The sequence below is a fragment of the Cicer arietinum genome, chromosome 6 (genome assembly GCF_000331145.2).
Source record: "Cicer arietinum cultivar CDC Frontier isolate Library 1 chromosome 6, Cicar.CDCFrontier_v2.0, whole genome shotgun sequence".
NCBI lineage: Eukaryota > Viridiplantae > Streptophyta > Magnoliopsida > Fabales > Fabaceae > Cicer > Cicer arietinum.
The window spans coordinates 69519330-69539822 of record NC_021165.2 but is presented as its reverse complement, the minus strand read 5'-3'; the positions used below and the strand labels follow the sequence as shown (position 1 = coordinate 69539822).

General features: G+C 30.7%; 2 protein-coding genes across 4 annotated transcripts; both read left to right on the top strand.

Moving 5' to 3' along the window:
• Positions 1–7954: 7954 nt before the first annotated feature.
• On the top strand, positions 7955–13748 carry LOC101509221 (adoMet-dependent rRNA methyltransferase spb1). Its single transcript, XM_004507400.4, has 11 exons — positions 7955–8489; positions 8580–8627; positions 8770–8928; positions 9023–9069; positions 9389–9545; positions 9658–9719; positions 9853–10042; positions 10297–10386; positions 11062–11201; positions 12169–12295; positions 12508–13748. The coding sequence occupies exons 1-11, from the start codon at positions 8010–8012 to the stop codon at positions 13510–13512; spliced, it is 2505 nt and encodes an 834-aa protein (XP_004507457.1). The 5' UTR covers positions 7955–8009; the 3' UTR covers positions 13513–13748.
• A 2160-nt stretch (positions 13749–15908) lies between these two features.
• On the top strand, positions 15909–18926 carry LOC101508694 (probable pinoresinol-lariciresinol reductase 3). 3 transcript variants are annotated; one of them, XM_073369789.1, is made up of 6 exons: positions 15910–16185; positions 16286–16420; positions 17033–17276; positions 17659–17862; positions 18334–18435; positions 18599–18926. In XM_073369789.1, exons 1-6 carry the CDS (start codon positions 16006–16008, stop codon positions 18601–18603), a joined length of 870 nt encoding a protein of 289 aa, XP_073225890.1. In that variant the 5' UTR covers positions 15910–16005; the 3' UTR covers positions 18604–18926. The 3 variants fall into 3 exon arrangements, with proteins under 3 accessions (XP_004507456.1, XP_073225890.1, XP_004507455.1); XM_004507399.4 differs by lacking the exon at positions 18334–18435 and having other exon boundaries at positions 15909–16185; positions 18599–18688; XM_004507398.4 differs by lacking the exon at positions 18599–18926 and having other exon boundaries at positions 18334–18564.
• Positions 18927–20493: the final 1567 nt, after the last annotated feature.

Here is a 20493-nt window from a genome sequence, read left to right as displayed (position 1 = left end):
TTTTTAATGCAATGTGTTGTGTTGTTGATGAAGATCAACTTGCTGCCATTTATAGAGTTCTTGTGATGTTCATTTCATAAGCCAAGCCTTTGTGACCGTTGGAAAATTCATTTGTGAAATGCCAAGGCTTTTCTTCATATTTACGAAAATGCCATTCAGCTCATTTGAAAATATGCATTCCTTGTTCAAGTACGAGGTACTGTTTTCTTGGCATTTGGGGACATGTGTTGTCCTTTTCTTTTTCCTTTCTTTAATGTTTGACTATTGTGTGGAGTCCTTTTCATTCTCTTTCTTCAATGGCTTCATAAAGCTTCACAAAGCTTCACATGTGAGCTTTTTCTCTTTCCTCCATTTAATTCCTTGTAAGAACATGTGATGTCCTTTTTATTCCTTTCTTTAAGGCTTTGTGAAGGCTTCACGTGATGCCTTCTTTCTTCTTTCCTTGCCTTACGACATGTGATCAAGTTATATAAGGCTTGTTTGTTGTTGCCTTTTTGAAGATTGACTTTATAATCTTATTTAATCACATAATGGTACATATAGCCTTTTTGCCTGTCATAATAAGTTGCTTTCATAATGTCTTGGAAAGCTTTTCAAGATATTGACTATAGGCACATGCTAGAATCATCATTCCTCGTACCTTTCTCTTGCATTCTTGCAACTTTTCTTCATAGGCCTTTCTTTAATCATTTTTAATAGTATTTTGCCTTTATTGAATGAAATACATATCCAAAATACATATCCAAAATACATATCCAAAATACATATCCAAAATACATATCCAAAATACATATCCAAAATACATATCCAAAATACATATCCAAAATACATATCCAAAATACATATCCAAAATAACTATTGAAAGTAAATATCCTAAGTCTGTCTATGTCTCCTACGATATGGCACTGCATGAGGCCAATCTCTACCACCACCCCTCTGAGATCGCAATATCAAAATTAATTCATTCACGAGTGCGATGCCATCAGGTAATACCAGCTGTCGACCAAGAAGCTCCTCTGCAATTTGTATTGCTCGACGCTGCATTAAAAAATACATTAATTAATTACATGACTATTTAATTTAATAAAGTTATAAATTAAATTTAAATGAATTTACCGTTGTTTCTTCTGAAGCATGATCATCATCTGCAGGTTCTGCAACCGAAGGTGCTACATAGACTAGTTCTCTACGAATGATATATGGATGAGAAATCCGACGAAACCAGTCCATGTACTCAATTGCACAGTCTGCAGGTCTGTGTACAACTGCCCCAGCGTCAACTACATGTACAGCGTATTGCGTAAACATGATGTCCATTTCCTTTGGTGTGGTCGTCTGACCTACTATCTCCAAAGGTGAACTAGGGATGGTTTGGACATGTCCGTATTGACGCAATACCCTGTCTGGCAAGTGAGCATACATCTTGGGACCCCAGCGTATCCACCCTCTGAATAATGAAACAACCTCAAATGGTCGCTTCGGCCTATGCTCTCTGTAGGGTGTCCAACATATGCCATCAACATCAACCTCGTCCAGTGCTTTCCTAAATGGAACAACCAAACCTTTATCACGTTTTGGCTTCCATCTGAGTGCTCTCGGATAGTCCTCATCATAAACCTGAGATAGTCTACAACAATTTGCACATAATGTTGGAAAATGCTCATACACCCACGCCTGCAAATATACAATAAGATATTCAAAAATCAATAAAGCAACAAACCAGGAAATAAATCAAACCAGGAAAGCAAGCGCAAATACCTGTAATAGTGTCAGATACCCTGATACTGTTCTAGTCTGATGCATACTCGCTTCTCGAAGATTGTTGTATAGGTAAGCAAGCGCAGCAGCACCCCATGCATATCCTCCGCATGAGTTGAGGTCTCTGAAACATTCAAGGTAGACAACACTCACTGCGAAGGCACTCTTGTCGCTGAACAAGGTGCAACCCATCAAAAATAAAAGAAATGCCCTCGCAGCCATCTGCCAATGCTGATCAGCACATCGCTGATGGTATACGTCAAGCAACCAACTGTACCGAACAGTGGTTGTCCGCGTCAAGTTAAACTCAGCATATGCAGCAGCCAGACTCACCCCAAGAAGCTCACCCAACAACTCTGCAGCATCATCCTTGTTAAATATATTAACGCTGAAGAATGCACCGATGATGGGTATATGCAGCAGCGACGAGACATCGTCCAAAGTAATGGTCATCTCCCCAATTGGAAGATGAAAGTTGTTGGTGTCGCGATGCCATCTCTCGACAAAGGCAAAAATTAGACCTTTGTCGATCATCTCATAGCTGCATTTTAGCAATGTATATAAACCAGAACTTTTAACAAGTTCCTCAACCTCTTGATTTTCAATGACAGCTTCTTTTAATTTTTTGCCATTGCTAAAAACCCTTAACTCTCCGCGATCCTGAAATAAATTAACCAAACAAATATAAGTTCAAACACATTAAGCAAATATTTAATATTTAATTTGATTCAGAAATTTACCACGCCGTCCCATAGTCGTGTCGCAACATGATCCCCGTATGTCCTTAGGATAGACCTGTCAACCGGACCACCAGGATATTCGTCATCTGCTTCAGGTTGGGCCTCATCCGCTTGGACCTCTTCAGGCTGGGCCTCATCCGCTTGGACTTCTTCAGGTTGGGCCTCATCCGCTTGGGCCTCTTATGCTTGCCCCTGTTCTGGTTGCGCATGTTCTACTTGTTGATTCCGTAATCTTCGTTGTCCACACAATTCACGCTGAGCACGGTGAGCCCGTGCAGAAACGGTTGGTCTAACACGACCCTCTCTATCAGTCCCTTGGTCGAGTATAATACGACCCTCTCTATCAGTAAACATTGTGCGCACCATTTCTGCATAAATAAATCATAATCATTATCAAAACAACATAGCAATATAACATAAACCACAACAGAGGCAAGCATAAACTCATACGTGAATTTCAGCAACCTACGTGAACTGTGTTCACGTACGTGAACTCCATCACCTACGTGAACTGAGTTCACGTACGTGAACTCCATCAGCCTACGTTAACTGAGTTCACGTCCACCTACGTGATATGAGTTCACGTACGTGAACTCCATCAGACTACGTTAACTGAGTTCACGTCTACCTACGTGATCTGAGTTCATGTACGTGAACTCCATCAGCCTACGTGAACTCACCTACGTGATCTGAGTTCACGTACTTGATTTCACTTCACGTAATTGAACATTCAAAACCCAGAAAATCAAACCCAGAATCATTGATGAACGTTCAAAACCCATTCATGAAAATTCAAAACCCAGAAAATCAAACCCAGGAAACGAAAACGAAAACACTTACTTGATTGAAGAGATGCTTGAAGTGATTGAAGATGGTGTTGAAGATTATTGAAGATTGATTGATTACTTGATTCAAGAAAGTAGATGATTGAAGATGAAGGATGAAGGTATTAGGTTAATGAAGATGAAGATGAATGTATTAGGTTATAGAAGATGAATATGATGAAGTTAGAAGATGAGTGGTTAAAGTGAATATAGAGGGAAGGGTAGTTTGGGTATTTTGGGTTTTAAAAAAAATTGAGGGGTGTGGGAAGCAAAATTGTTAATTTTATGGATTTTGTTTGAAATTTTTTATGAATTTTTATAAAAAAAAAGATAACATTGTTGATATTTTAAAACATAAAATATCAAAGTATCACTTAAAATTAAAATAAAGAACCAAATCGAAAAGAAAAAAAATAAAGGACTAAAATGTTGAAATTAAGTTAAAGAAACGTAGATGCTATTTAATCTAAAAAATTGAACAACAAGTAAAATTATCACAAAAACAAAAAAAGATAAAAAAAAAAACATTTTCTAATGAATTATATGTTGAACATCCTAATATTTTTTGAACTAGAAAAATCCAAGCGATATCTTTTATCGTATGATCTCGATTATAAAGAACAAACTATTCCTACTAAAGCAAGACCAATACATGTGAATCAACAATTTTAGAATATTATAAAAAATTAAATAAATGAATGAATATTTATATAAAGGTCTTGTTAGACCAAGTAAATAATTCCACTTGGAGGTGTTCTGCTTTCTATGTAGTAAATGCATTTCAATTAGAAAGAGGGACTCCAAGATTAATTATGAATTATAAACCTTTAAATAAAATTTAAAAATGAATTCCTATCTAATACTAAATAAAAAAGATTTAATTAGTAAATTGCATAAATTTTGATTTAAAATTTGGTTACTACCAAATACAATTAATTGAATAAGATAAGTATAAAATTGCTTTTGTCGTTCCTTTTGGATATTATGAATGCAATGTTACGTCGTTAGGATTAAAAAATGCACATAATGAATTTTAAAATATAATGAATTAAATATTTATTAGTTATTCTCAATTTACAATAGTATACTTAGAAGGTGTATTAGTAATTTTAATTCAATTAATTAACATTTTGAGCATTTAAATAAGCTTTTTGAAATTATTAAATAAAATAGATTAATATTATATAAAAAAAATTAAATTATTCCAAACTATAATCAAGTTTTTAGGATTTGAAATAACTATTGTCCCAATTAGTAGAACAATTGAATTTGCAAAAAACTTTCATATGAAATTAAAGATAAAACCCAATTACAAATATTTTTAGCATGTATTAACTATGTTGCATATTTTATTCCTAGTCTTAGGATTATGTGTGCCCTTTTGTTTGAATATGACAAAATATGACGAAAGTATGACCCATAGTATTAAGACATTGAAACAAATGGATAAAAAGCTTATTTGTTTACGGATTCATGATCCTCAAGCATTTCTTATAGTTAAAACTAATTCATATGAACTAGGTTCTAGAGGAATTCTTAAGCAAATATTACCTAATACATCTAAAAAGCAAATAGTTCGATATTACAAATGATCATTTTAGAGTCAGAAGATAAAGAAGAAAATCATATAAGTCTGATTAAAGTTTTAGGCCTCTTAACAAAGATGATTGTTATGATGTTGATAATATTAAATCACTACATTAAAGATTCAGTTTTATATGATACTAGAAGAAATTATTTAAGACAAATTACTATTTAATTATTATTGGCAAACATAAATCATTATGCACTTTTTTTGTTTGTATGTAGTAATCTATTTGTTTCCTTCTTTTTTGTATTTTTAACTTAGTGATATATTTTTTCCTTGTCTTGAAAAAAAAGTAAGTGTAGTATTGTAGTCTAAATATGCATCCTCAATCTATAAAAGGACAACCCGCAGTAGTTATGAGACATTAGTTTTCTAAAAAAAATTATGTCTAAAAAAAGAAAAAATTAAAGCTCTATTTTGTAAGTTATTTTTCCAAGTGTTATTTACTTTTATTGATTTCTTTTTTAAATATTAAAGTTTGTATTTTGAATTTAAGACACATTTCATTGATCGCACAACCATTAATAATGATTAGAAGAATAAGTAATGTAATTTTTTAAGTGACCGTGCGTCACTTAAATAACACTTAATGATGATCATTCATATATGATTGTATGATCATTATTTAATAATCTCACTTTCATAGTAAATTTATTCTCATTATAAAACTCATAATATACTCCTATATATATATGATTCCACTCGGAGCCTATCTTACGAACTCATGTGTTTTTTGGGAGGTTAATCACGATGCTGACTTGTTATTGAAACACGGTTCGAACTTGAAATTTAATCTTTAGACTTTTGTGTGTTTTTCATGCTTTTATTTATAATGTCTGAAGAGTCGTTGCTGTCTATATTTCTTTTCTCATAGATTTTTAAACTATTTTTTAAGTGTATTTCCTTTTGGTCATTAAACAAATAAAAATAAACTTAAGAATAAAACGATGAAAACTAACACCTCGAGCATTATCTCTCAAATATAAATTATTTGAAGGAAATAACACTTGTAAAAAAAAAGGGAAGAAAATGTTATTCACAAGGACACCTTCAAAATAAGAAGCCTAATCTATTGTCTACATTGGCTAGCATCAGTGGCGGATCATGAATGAAAATATTGGGGGATAAAATTTCAAAATTTTAATAGATAAATAAAAAGTATAATATTGTATTGTATATAAATTTTAAGTTATAAATTTACAAAAATATATTGGAGAGAGTTAATAGATTAAATTTTAACTTACATTTTTTGATAATTAAATTTAGTTGGAATTTAGGTTGGAAATTTTATTTTATTTTATAATTATAATAGTTATTTTTGTAATTTTTTTATAAATTATTCTCTCCGATTATTTTATAATAGACATATGTATTGTAATTTGGTCAACAAAAAATTTGTGTATTTGGTTGATCTTGTTCTAATTTTAAAAATTTTGTCTAATAAAAAAAATACAATTTAGTAATTAAAAAATTAATAAAATAAATTTTATTCCATATACGCATATCAATCTACATTATACATTAAGGATTTACACATACCAATCTATATAATACAATCTACATGATGCATGTCATTTGATTAAGTTCATTCGTGTAACAAGAAAAAATACACATATACTGTGTCATCTTCACATATTATACTCAAATATATATGTCGATAACGATAACTCAACAACCACAATTCAACTCATAAAACAATTAAAATATACTAATTATAGATCCCAATATTACAACAACCGTAATATATATTAATCAACATATGTCATGTCTACTTGAAATTCAACATTTATTGTTAACATATATTAAACCATAATTATGCTATACACTTACAAATTTTGGTTTTCACAACTGTGTCACAATTAATAATTATTTATTTTTCAACTTTTTAACATAAATATTCTTTTATATAAAAGTTTTCTTCCAAATTATACGCCATATCACAATACTTTGAGAACATCAGGAATGTGTAATAAAATTGTAAGAATAATTTTAGAATTTGAGTACATAAAATACAAATATAAAATTTTATAATAGAATTGGAAGAGTAATTTTACAATTTGGGTACATAACATATAAATATAAAATTTTAGATCTTGTTTGCACGGCATTCAAAATTCGGTCCATAAAATATATCAAATAGATTTTGTTGACAAAATAAATGTATTTTATAAATAAAATAAGACAAGAGTAGTAATATTTTTTTAAAGATCATTATAACAAAAAATAACTATAATATCTTTTATAAATAAAATAAGATAAGAGCAGTAATATATTTTAAAAAAATTATTATAACAAATAAAATGTATGATATAAATAAAATAAAAAATAATAGTATTTTTTTAAAAATTTATTAAAAATTCTGGGTGGGAGTCACCCTATGTCACAACTAAATCCGCGGCTAACATATCAATACATCTATTAGTTTACATGTATGAAAATTTGAGTCTCGACTTTATGAGATTTGTTAGTTCTTAAACAAAGTTTTTTTTCTTTACAACAAAAAGATGTTAGATTAAATTATTGAAAAAAATTCTACCCTTACAAAGTCTACAATAGTCTTAATATCCAATTTGAAACATGAAAAGGTTTAGAGCTAATTTTATAAAAAAATATAAATTAATATTTTTTATTATAATTGTTTGTAGAAAAATATATAAATTAATTAGATATATAAGTAAAAAAAATAATTAATACTATTAAAAGTTTAAAAATAATCTTATAAAAAAGGATAAATAAATTTATCAAAAAGATATTTATAGTTAAGGAGCAAAGTAGTATTATCATAACTTAATTACATTTATAAAAAATGTAATAAGTTAATATCCAATTTACCCATACAAGTTATTTTATTTAGATTTTTATTTTTAGAAACACATTTTTTAGCTTCTTTATCCCTCAATAAAATAAAATTGGTTAATATTTTTTCCAGGGAGGACAAATTATATTGTAGCGGGGCCGAAACATCGAAAATATCCTTCGTAAATGGGCCTATTAAGCATTAGGCCCATTTCACAAAACGAATGAATAAAACCTCTATCTTCTATACTGCATTAGGTCGTGTGGCAGTTCCAAAACCCTAACTGAATTCCGAGCTCGAAAATGGGGAAGGCGAAGGCTAAAGGTAAGCATCGTTTGGACAAATACTACCACTTAGCCAAAGAACACGGTTACAGATCACGAGCCTCATGGAAACTCGTTCAACTCAACTCAAAATTCCACTTTCTCGAATCTGCACGCGCCGTTCTCGATCTCTGCGCCGCTCCCGGAGGTTGGATGCAGGTTGCGGTCCAGCGCGTCCCCGTCGACCATCTCGTCATTGGAGTTGACCTTGCGCCTATTGCTCCCATTCGTGGTGCAATTGCAATACAGGAGGATATTACCAGACCTGAATGTAAGTCGCGAATTAAGAAACTGATGAATGAAAACGGTTATCGTGCTTTTGATGTTATTCTTCATGATGGTTCGCCGAATGTTGGTGGTGCTTGGGCTCAAGAAGCTACGAGTCAGAATGCTCTTGTTATTGACGCTGTTAAGTTGGCTACACAGTTTTTAGCACCGAAGGGTATTTTTGTCACCAAGGTTGTTATCTAATATTGCTTAATTAACTTCGTTTTTGTTGTTAATTGTCATTATTAAAATTATTTCTGATTATAATTTGTTTTATTGTAGATTTTTAGGTCGCAGGATTACAGTTCCGTTGTGTATTGTTTGAAGCAGGTGAATATTTCTTTTTATTTTTAAAGAATTAATTAGTGAATGGTTCTATTTGTATTTTTTTACGTGGTTTTGTTGATTTTTTTTTTTGTGAATGTTGAAAATTGTTTTTTTTTTTGTTTTCGTGGAATATTTTGAATTGTAGTTGTTTGAGAAGGTTGAGGTGGATAAACCAGCTGCTAGTCGTTCTGAATCTGCTGAGATATATGTTTTGGGGCTTAAATATAAGGCACCTGCTAAGATTGACCCTCGTCTTCTCGATTTCAAGCATCTCTTTCAGGCATCTTCTCAACCCCAGGCCAAGGTAAATTTTCGTTTGGGGGATACTTGATTTGGTGTGCATATATGTTTTTTGTGCTTTTCATATGATTTTATTGGTTTTTGAATTGTTAATGTAGGTGCTGGATGTGCTTAGGGACAATAAGCAAAAGAGGCATCGTGACGGGTAACTACCTAACCACTGTTTTTTGGTGTTTAATTTGTTTATTGTGGGTTTAATGATGCTTTCTCAAATGGTTCTGTAATTCAGTTTGAAAAAATGAATGGTCTTAATTTGTATCTTTTAGTTCATCATGCTTTTTTGCATAAGATTTCAATAATGAAAAATGGTTAAGATATCCTGTGAACCCGCGATCAATTAGACTAGAAAAAACCCGGTTAGCTTCAACTGCTTAAGCTGATTGATTATCCCTTCAACCACAAAAGTGTATTATTTTGGTTCAAAAATATAGTGTTTGTTGCTCTTAACTATTTCATGCCCACAGTTATGAGGATGGAAACACAACATTGAGGAAGGTGTCTTCAGCTGCAAATTTTATTTGGTCAGATGCACCTCTGGAGATTCTTGGTTCAGTTACCTCTATATCCTTTACTGACCCAGCTGATTTACCAATCAAGGATCACAAGTTGACAACTGAAGAGGTATTTGTTGGGTATATAAAATGAATTCAAGTTATTTTTAGTAGTCAGTAGAGTTTTGTACAATGCTTAAAGTGGTTAATATTTAATGCTTTGATTATTGTTTTGGATGCAGGTAAACTCTCTCTGCGATGATTTGAGGGTTTTGGGGAAGCAAGATTTCAAGCATCTTCTAAAGTAATTGCATGGCTAGAACTTCGCTTCCTGCTATTTCTGGCACTGTTTGTTCAAAGGCTTAATACTGAATATATGTTTCTTATTTTTTTTTCTGTCTTGGGGAAATGATATAGTATCTGCTGGATTGTTGTAGGTGGCGGATTAACATTAGAAAAGCTCTTTCACCTACTCAAAAGGCTGATCCTATCACTACAGCTGCAGTGGAAGATAAGCCTGAGATGGATGAAGATGATAGAATACTTAATGAAATGGAGGAACTGACAAATGCGTTGGACCGCAAGAAAAAACGTGAAAAAAAGATTTTGGCAAAAAGAAGAGCTAAGGTTTGTGGTTTTTTTGTTGTGCCAGAGTATATATTAGGGTTGGATACAACACGAATAATTTTCTGATCCGTGCTACATTGTTATTATTTGTTTCGAAACCATGAGATAAATGTTTTACATTATGTTAGTTGATGAGACCAACAAATGGTTTCAGGGCATGCTCAAGACCGAAAAAGTGTTTAATCTATCATGTATCATGGCATTCTAAACCCGTTTCTGACTTTTTAACCCTTTCACTCAATTGGGCTTTGTAGGAAACGGCACGAAAAGCAACAGGAATGCAAATGGATGCAGTAGAAGATGGTTATGTTGATCATGAGTTGTTTTCTCTTGCCTCTATGAAGGTTTACTTTAATTTTTTTTACTTCTCATTATAAATCAGTGTTGTTTAAGGTTTTTTAACAGATTTAAAAAAGCAATCGAGAACTTAATGAGTGGAATAGGTTTTAATAAATTGTTCCTATTAACTATTAGAGTGTTTAGTCATTATTATAAATGGATGCTATGACTTGTAGCACACTATGTATTTTTAGGGAACATATGGAGCGAAACATCTTTTTTGGTTTATGTAACTTAGTTTATTTGATGTGGGTCACTGGGTTTTTTTATTCTGAACTATTTTTCACTTTAAACAAGATATATACGTACAGGTCATTTGTTTGACATATTCCTGGGAATTTACTTCCTTTGTGACCGGGAGATCCACCATAATGTCAAATTACTCGTATTGAGCGTCACTTAGATAGCTAGTGCCTTTACTATTATAACTCTTTGGAGTAAATTACATAGTAGTGATATGGCTTTTTATTTTAGCAAATTCCCCTTACTTCATAAGGAAACCAGGAAAAGGATATCTTACCTTTTGGAATGGCTATTTTGTTTCTTGTAATTAATTTGAATATATTGAGTGTATTGATGATTATAACTTCATGATGCCTATAGTTTTATTAATTACTCATCTTTATTTTCAAATACTTATGAATTAACTGTTTTTCTTGGCTGGTGTCATGGGGTTTCAGGGTAAAAAGGATCTTGTTGCTGTTGACACCACTGAATATGAAGGTGGTGACGGTGAAGCGGATGACAGTGACAACGAAAAAATCAAAGATGGCTCAGAGCATTCATCCAGTGACTTAGATTCTGATGAAGAACGTCAAAGGTGATTGACAAGTTCTATTGATATTGTTCCTTATGTTTTGTTTTCTCACTTATATGTTTTGTTTTCTCGCAATAATGAGAAGTGAGGGGTATATTCCACATGGATTAAAGAGTTGAGGTTAATGAGTTGGTTACAGGGTGTTACCTTAGGAGTTATTGTAGTTAAATAAGGGGAAGTTGTGAGGGAAAGCATAGCCAGTGGGAGGCATGTATTGTTCCTCTTGTTAATTTGTTTTGGGAACTTCTTAATAATAAAACCGTTCTCTAATCACATGTGTTCTCACGTCTATTCACTGCCCTATTCTGTTGGTCTTTTATTATGGGGGAATCTAGGTAGTTAATCACAGCATTTCCCGGTGTGATGCCGCTGTCCCGGTGCTGTACAGTGCCTGACCGCTAAGGTGTGGTCTGCGATAGCATGAGACAAGATTCCGACGAGATCCCGCTATCCCGGCATAGTTAATCCCAACGTTTTCCTGCGAAATCCGGCTATTAGTTATTCCTTCTTTGTTTTATTGTTTCTACTTTCACGTAAGAAGATGAAGTAGAATATGCTATTGAAGATGATGCTTATCTTTGATTCCTATGCTAGAACATGCATTTGAGATTTAATATTTATTATTTGAGATTCCTATGCTATTTGTTATTTTATTACTGTGTTAAAAGACTTCAATATGCACCATCTTTATTTCCTTGACTTTTGTTGGTATTTCAATGTATGTTTTGACTAAGAGTAAGATTTGTAGATTCTTGTTACTAATTATGAATGTTTCAGAGTTTGAGTCATTTGTTAATTTTGCATCAAATATAAGTCTATATAATATTGTTCATGTAATTTGTTCAAAAAAATAGCAATTATCCCGCATATCTTGGAACGTGCTATCTCACTTTTGGGGTTGGCTGCGACACACTGTTATTTGGGATTAACTACCTAGGGAGAATTTAACTGTATTCTCATGTCATATCAGATACGATGAGCAAATGGAATATTTCCTTGAGCAAGCTTATGAGCGCTTTGTGATAAAAAAGGAAGGAGCTGCAAAGCAGCGTAAGCGTATTAAGAAATCATATGATGCAGACTCCCAACTTTTGGAGGTATGTTGCTTTCTTTATGTGACTAGAAATAATTACTCCTGATTTTGGAATTATATAAACAGGAATCTAATTATAATCTGCTTGAAAACCTCTTGTTTTGGTCGACATCTCTTATTCACGTTAGATTCCCTTTCGTTTAAATTCAGTTTCCTTTAATTTCCTCCCTTGCTGACATTCAAACATATCCTATACTATTTCCTTTTGGCTTGTAGGGTGGTGAGGATGATACCATTATTCAGTCTAAATATGATTCCGAGGAAGAACAGGAGGTTCAAGAAGCAAATCCTTTGATGGTGGCACTTAATGATGGGGCAGGTCCCACCCAAGAAGAGATAAAAGATATGTGGTTTAGGCAAGATGTCTTCGCTGAAGCTGAAGAGGAAGAAGGCTTTGAGAAAGATGATAGTGGAAATGAAATGGATATTGATGGGCTGAAGGAGAAAACATCTGTTGCTGAAAAGATCAAAGAAAATAAAACGTCTGCCACTGTGCAGATAGATCATACCCGATCTCAAGCAGCAATGGAAGAGGATTTTGAGATTGTACCTGTGCCTGAAACTGATTCTGATTCATCTTCTGATGAGTCGGAGGTAAACGATATTCATTACAAAGCTGAGATATTGGCTTATGCTAAGAAAATGTTGAAGAAGAAGGATAGGGAACAGGCACTTGATGATGCATATAATAAGGACATGTTTGATTACCGGGGGTTGCCCAAGTGGTATGTCGATGACGAAAGGAAACACCGAAAGCCAAATAAGCCTATCACCAAAGAGGAAATTGCTGCAATGAAAGCACAATTTAAAGAAATTGATGCTCGGCCTGCGAAGAAGGTGGCTGAGGCCAAAGCACGAAAGAAGCGTATTGCAATGAGGAACCTTGAGAAAGTACGTAAGAAGGCTAATGCTATATCAGATCAGCCAGACATATCTGATCGTTCGAAGAGTAAGCAAATTGACCGATTATATAAAAAAGCTGTTCCTAAGAGGCCTCAAAAGGAGTATGTAGTTGCAAAGAAAGGTGTCCAAGTTAGGACTGGCAAGGGAAAAGTCCTTGTTGATCGCAGGATGAAGAAGGATATAAGGAAAAATGGAAAGGGTAATGCCGGAAAAGGAGGTTCCAAGGGGAAGGGTAAAGCTCCGAAGGGTAAGGTTCCTAAGGGCGGCAAAGGATCTTCACAGTCCTCTGCAAAGAAGGGAAGAAAGGGGGCTAAATAAAAATAGATTGTTTTGCAATTTCAGTCACGAGTTCTTATTTTTCCGGCTAAATTTTGTATGCTCTTTTTATCTCGTTTGTTATGTGCCATAGATAATATAAATTAAAGAATAGAGCTGTTTTGTTCTTCATAAAGGAAATCCGAATTTGATTAATTCTTCTGTAATGGATACTGAAAATTACTTAGAATTTGTTTATGGGCACCAACATACCATTATTAGAGGAAATGGTTTACTTAGCGCTGAAAATTGTTCATTAGCATTAGGCAAGTTCTAAAGACTTGATCGATGTTTTGTTTGACATAAGGAGAGAAGGTAGTGATTAGTTGGGACGTTTATTTTGTGACTTTCAAAAGTTTGTAAAATTATTAGCATTTTTTCTCCATAGTTTATAATAATAGTTAAATTAAAGAATATTTATTAAGGTAAAATAAACAAAATTTAGATTTCGGTGTTGTGGAAATTTTACCGGTACATAAGATTGAAATGCATATATAAGTAAATGGTCTGGAGCATAATGAATTAGACAATGCCATTCCATGTTTATTTATTAATGTAAACAATGAAACAAACAATTATATGTTTTATAAAAAGTAATACTTCATTAAGTTATGAAACAAGTCATCAATTACAAATATAATTAGCCTGTAATTCAAGTATATATTTATTTTTACCTATGGTTAAAGACAAAAACATGTTAAAGGCTTTAGATTAAATTTCATTTATATTTATCATGATTTTTTTTTTTACTATATACTTCAATTTACTATACTTAAACAAACACCACCACCCGATAAATAATTTATTTAATAAAATGAGAAAATTATAAGAATTAGAGAAATAATTCTCAGAGAAATAATTATAAACTAAATTTTATGACTCAATTAATCATTAATAACTCAATGACCATTTTATATGCAATTTCAATTATAATTTATGACTCAACGACTTATTGATACACTTAAAGGCTCTAATTACTTATCAAAATTTTTATTTCAATAACTCATATAAAAAGTAAAATAAAAAAATAACCAAATATCTTCAAAGCATGATGCAAGTTTGAATATATACACGTTTTTCAACCAATATTTGTACATTCTCAATTCAAGCATTGATAACGACATTATGAAATGCAGCCAAATTATATCTATTTGAATGATACATTCTGAGTTCATAACTACTTCAATAATAATATTATTTTGTTGTTAATTATTATTTAAGATTGTATATATCTATTATTGTATATGAGTCGATTTTTCCCTTGACGTTAGAATGCATCTCTCGTAATTTTTTTTTTTCATTTTATAATTAAAAAAACAAAATTATAATGGAAAAAAATATTAAATATTTGAAATTAAATAACTTTTAATTATTTCACTCGAAATTTTTTATGTCTTAAATATCCACAAATTTTTCTTGCCTATAATTTTTTGCAACCTCTTCTTGAAGTTTTTTGACTATATCAAATAATTATTTGAAAATTTCATTTCACATTCTAATTATTTAGACGAAACAATAGTTAAAATAATTAAAATAATTAAAATTGTTCTCCATCCATAATACTATAACTATAGAATTTGGTTATATTATGTAATGAATTTTTATCTGCCTTAACAATTTTGTGTAACTAACATTTTTATCATCTATAAAATATTATTATTATTTAAGATTTTTGAACATAAAGAAATTTTAATTTTTATACATGTGAAGAATTGTATGCTATAATAAAATGAAGATACACAATATTATTTAGTGCATGTTTAGATTGACATTGAGATTGATATAATTACGTTGAACATAAAAAATTAAAAATATCAAAATGTACATAAATTTATAAAACTAATATTTAAAAACTAATATAAATTATATAAAATAAAGAATATATTATAGTTAAATGTACAACTTTAACGATAAATAAATGTCTAATTATATAACAAATATATTATTAGAAGAAACACTCTAATGAAATAAAAAAGTTTGAATAAACCAATTCCACATTTAAAAAATATTAAAGACAAGAATTACATATCTAAAGTTGCAAAATTTAATAAATAATCTCGTATTTCATTATACTTTGCATAAATTGTATTAGTTAACAATGTTTTACCTTTTCCTTTATACTAAAACAAACATAATTTATATATAATCGTTCAAAAATACATTTATCTTTAAACACATAAACCTTGAATATATTCTACTTTAAATTAAAAAAATAATATTTTTAAATTACATATTATTATTATTATTATTATTATTTTATACCCACTAATTTATCCAACATTTATTTATTTTTAATTAAGTGAAATTATCACAAATTTTCATCTAATGAGAATTTGAACCAACCAACCCAACCAACTAACAAACATCATGGCCATATTTATTTGGTGCACATTCATATGAGAGAGTATTAATTACCTAAGACAGGTAACTTTTGAGTTCCCTAACCCTCAATAGATTAATGTTTCATTGTTAATTAACCGATCAAGTTGTTGGATAATGGAAAAGAGCAAAATTTTGGTAATTGGGGCAACGGGAAATCTTGGTTACCATTTAGCAGAAACAAGTCTCAAATTTTGTCACCCAACATTTGCTCTTGTTAGAGATTCTTCTTTTTCTGACCCCATCAAATCCCATAAACTTCAATGTCTTTCTCATGCCGGAATTACCCTTCTCAAAGTCTGTTTTTATTTTTTTTATTGCTCTCTCTTTTTATTTTCATATATTCTTTTTTATTCTTATCTGATTCTTGTGGTTGTTTACATTGATTTATGCATAGGGTTCTCTCCAAGATGAAGGTAGCCTTGTTGAGGCTGTGAAATTAGTAGATGTTGTAATTTGTGCTGTTTCAGCTAAACAAACTCTTCAACAAAAGCTTCTCATCAGGGTTATTAAACAACTTGGTTCTATAAAGGTCATTCATATATACATTGGTCAAATTATGTTCCTTGTTTTTACTATCTTTATTTAGGACCTGGATTCTCTTATATTGGGATTCCCTGCATTCACGCAATTGAGACGTCTATAGCCGTTTGATTGAGATCAAACGGGTCAGATTTAAGTTTGATTTCAACCAAACGGGGTTTACGATGTCCTGATTGCGTGAATTCTGAATCCTCTTGTGGAAGGAATCATAATCCCTTTATTTATGTTCCTTGTCTTTTGCTTTTTAAGATAACTTGAAGTGGGTTTTGTAAATGTTAATGGGATTTTAGCTAGTGCTTTCTTGAACATTTGACTCATGAACCCTTCAAATTCTTGTGGTTATTTTTAATATTTTATTAAAATTAAAGGTGGTTTTTTAGACATTGTTTGTTGAAAAGGTTTATGATATGCTAGAATATGTTGTTGAGAAGGTTGATGGTTTATCTCTTGAAGGTCATAGTTGATAGGTTCTGCATAAATGTGTTACAGTACAAAGTATCTAACACAGTTTAGTAGTAACTAGTATTCTAGATGTAAAAAAGCACTTGTTTCTTGCATTATATATGTGTTGAATGATTTCTTTGTTATTTGTTGGTTACAGAGGTTCATCCCATCCGAATTTGGCTCAGATCCTACCAAGGCTCAAGTATGTGAACTTGAGGATGGCTACAATTTCTATGCACCCAAAATTGAAATTAGGAAACTTGTGGAGGCTGAAGGCATTCCGCATACTTTCATCTCCTGCAATTTCTTCATGAAAGTTTTGCTTCCTTCTCTTGTTCAACCAGGCTTAAAAGCCCCTCCTAGAGACAAAGTCACCATATTTGGTGATGGCAATACAAAAGGTCTACTAATTGATCAATAAGACCATTGTTACTTCCTTCGTCCCAAAATAACTGTCATATTTGACCATTTTACACAGATCAAGAAAAGATGATAAATGAAAGAAAGAAAATGTGATTTTATTAAATCAACCTTATTAATCATTGATATAGTATGTTATTTATCATAAATGCAAAGTGAAGAATAATAACTTGGAACACATAATATAAATCAAAGGGTACAATCGAAATAAAGCAGTTAAAGTTGCATTGAAAAGTGAAAATATTTTCGAGACAAACTTCTTTTACAAATGTGACAGCTACTGTGGGACGGAGGAAATGCTATTTTTCAATTGGTATTCTTTTACTTGGTGCTTCCTTATTCCTGAATAGTTTCCAATTGCAGGTGTTTTTATGAATGAAAGTGATGTTGCTGCCTTCACTATTAATGCAGTTGATGACCCTCGCACATTAAATAAAGTGTTGTATTTGAGACCTCAAGGAAACGTTTATTCTTTGAATGAGCTGGTTGAGTTATGGGAAACTAAAATAGGGAAGAAACTTGAGAGGTTGCATGTCTCAGAAGAAGAGCTTCTCCAGAAAATCAAAGGTACTATTGTAATACTACATATGAAGATATGATACAACATATATATGAATCACTTCACTAACACAATTTGGATAAAATAAACTAATCAAAAGAATATTAAAAGAATCCTACAACAACTATAGGTTTTTTATTTAAGAATTAGTTTAGTCCATGCACTTCAATATTTTCTAAAACCTCTCTCATTTGGATTTTTCATAATTATGTATAATCTTATATATAAGGTTTTTTTCACAAGTGAAGACCTGTAAACTTATTTTGATTGAAAAGATTCCAATAACTAGAAATAAATCCAAACCATAAACTTCTACTTTTGAGGGATGCCGTCGACCGTCTTTAGAGTTCCGAGTGATTTTTAAGTATAGGAGGCATGGAAAATCATCTCATACGTATGAATATGAAGTCTCTAGCTTCTTATATACACTCAAACTAACTAATTCACACACTTTCTGCAAATTTCTTTTGGCATTGCAGCAACAACTTACCCTGAAAACTTCGAGATGCTATTTATTTATTCTGCTTTCATAAAAGGAGATCACACATACTTTGATATTGATTCATCCTCTGGTGTCAACGGTACAGAATTATATCCACAGCTGAGATATACATCAATCAACGAATTTTTAGACACACTTGTGTAGACTTTGTTTACGATGTTAGAAACAATGAACCTTTATGTGCGTTTAAAATTTCATTTTTCCCCCATGTTACATGTTTATCTATATATTTTTCAATGCAGTTTAAGAATGTGCAAACCTGTTTTTGGAACAAGTTAACAATATTCATTCTTTGGCAAGAAGTGGTGGGGACAAAATTCAAATTGACTCAATTTTTTCTTATATTTAAGACCGGATGAAGTATAACAATCGGAATTCTTGTCGAGATAATATATGCAACACAAAGGGTTGCACTGGTAATTGAGATTTGCCACTGTTAAAGAAAAGTGACTCAGATTTCTCTCTGTATTTAAAAATCACGGATTTGCACATATTAATTGATGTCGATGATTTTAATCCATTGTCTTTGTATCCTAACACTATTTATTTGATATTCATGTTGTGAGTGAACTATTTTTCTCACTAACAAAAAAAAATGAACTTCCTCGTTTAGTTTCTTCAAAATTATTTGCATCTAAATGTATTTTAGCATCTAGCATTGAAGGCAAGTAATTCTTCTTGTAATATCAAAGTCAAAAACTTATAGTTGTGGGATTTTAGAGAAAATGAGAAGATAAAATAATAAGAACTTGAATATTATTGATAATAGTTTTATACTATCTTGATTATAAAAGACTCAATACTAATCTCTATTTATAGAGAAATATAGAACTCAATCATAAATCTTGAACAAATCATAATAAGACTTTGAAATATTTGAACTCTTTTAACCCATATTAAGGTATTCTTTTTTCAGAAAGAAAATAAAATATTGTTACAGAAAAAGAACTCATCGATTTCAATAAAAAGTAACTTTATTCATTATATCGTTGAGATGATACAACTACTTTTTTTTATTTGGACAACGAAATTTACAACTCAGGACATATATTTTTTTTTCTCTTAGACTATATTTTTTTGGGACTAAATCTCAGACGCTCCTTTATTGAAGGTATAAATACTAATAATATTTTTTGAACAAGTATATGGAATAGTTATCCAACATCAATTTATGAGAGAGAAAAGAATAAATTATTTAATAATGAAAATATCACATGTATATTTTTATTTTCTCTCTTCCATAAATCGACTTTTAAGTATTTGAGAGGATCTCAACTACTAGGTTTTTGCTTTAATAATATACTAGTTTGTAAGCTGTGCGTCGCACGGAAACAGCGATTTTAATAAATAAATTATTATATTAGTTTATATATATATATATATATATATCAAATTTTATAAATTTTATTTTATTGACATTAAAAAAATAAGTTGACTTAAAAAAAAATAATTTAAAATTAAAAAAAATCTAATTATAACTTAATTTAAAAACTATTTTCTTATACGCTCAATACATATATATAAAATAAGTAAATTAGTAAATGTAAAGATGAGTAAGTAACTTAATAATGAATTTTTATTTTTATTATTCGACCTATGTTATTTATATGAAATACAAGACATTTAAGAATTCATATAAATTTTGCTGTAGACAAAATATTTTTCATTTTAGTACTATTCACAAGATGCTAAAGAAAAATAATTTTCCGTTACAAACAAAAAATTACAATACACATAAAAACTATGAGTATCTTTTATCTTTGCATGTTAGTCTTCATTAATCTTTTATGAATCTTTTGCGTGATATTTAATAATAAATTTAGAATGTATAGTTTGAAGTTTAAAAAACCATTACTTTCAATTAATCGATTAAATGAATTGTTTCTTTAATTCCTACATAAATTTTATATTTTCTTAAATAAATTATTATTTTTCTCTTCAATATTTTGGAAATTTAATTGAATTCATGGCTAAGAAGTCTAAATAAATTTTATATTTACTTAAATAAATTATTTTTTATTTAATATAACTGTCAACACCATTTATTAGACAAACCGCTATTTATGAGAGAATTTAAAATCGGAGTTATTAAGACAAATCTTGTATAAGAGAATACAAATATAAATATATAAATGTA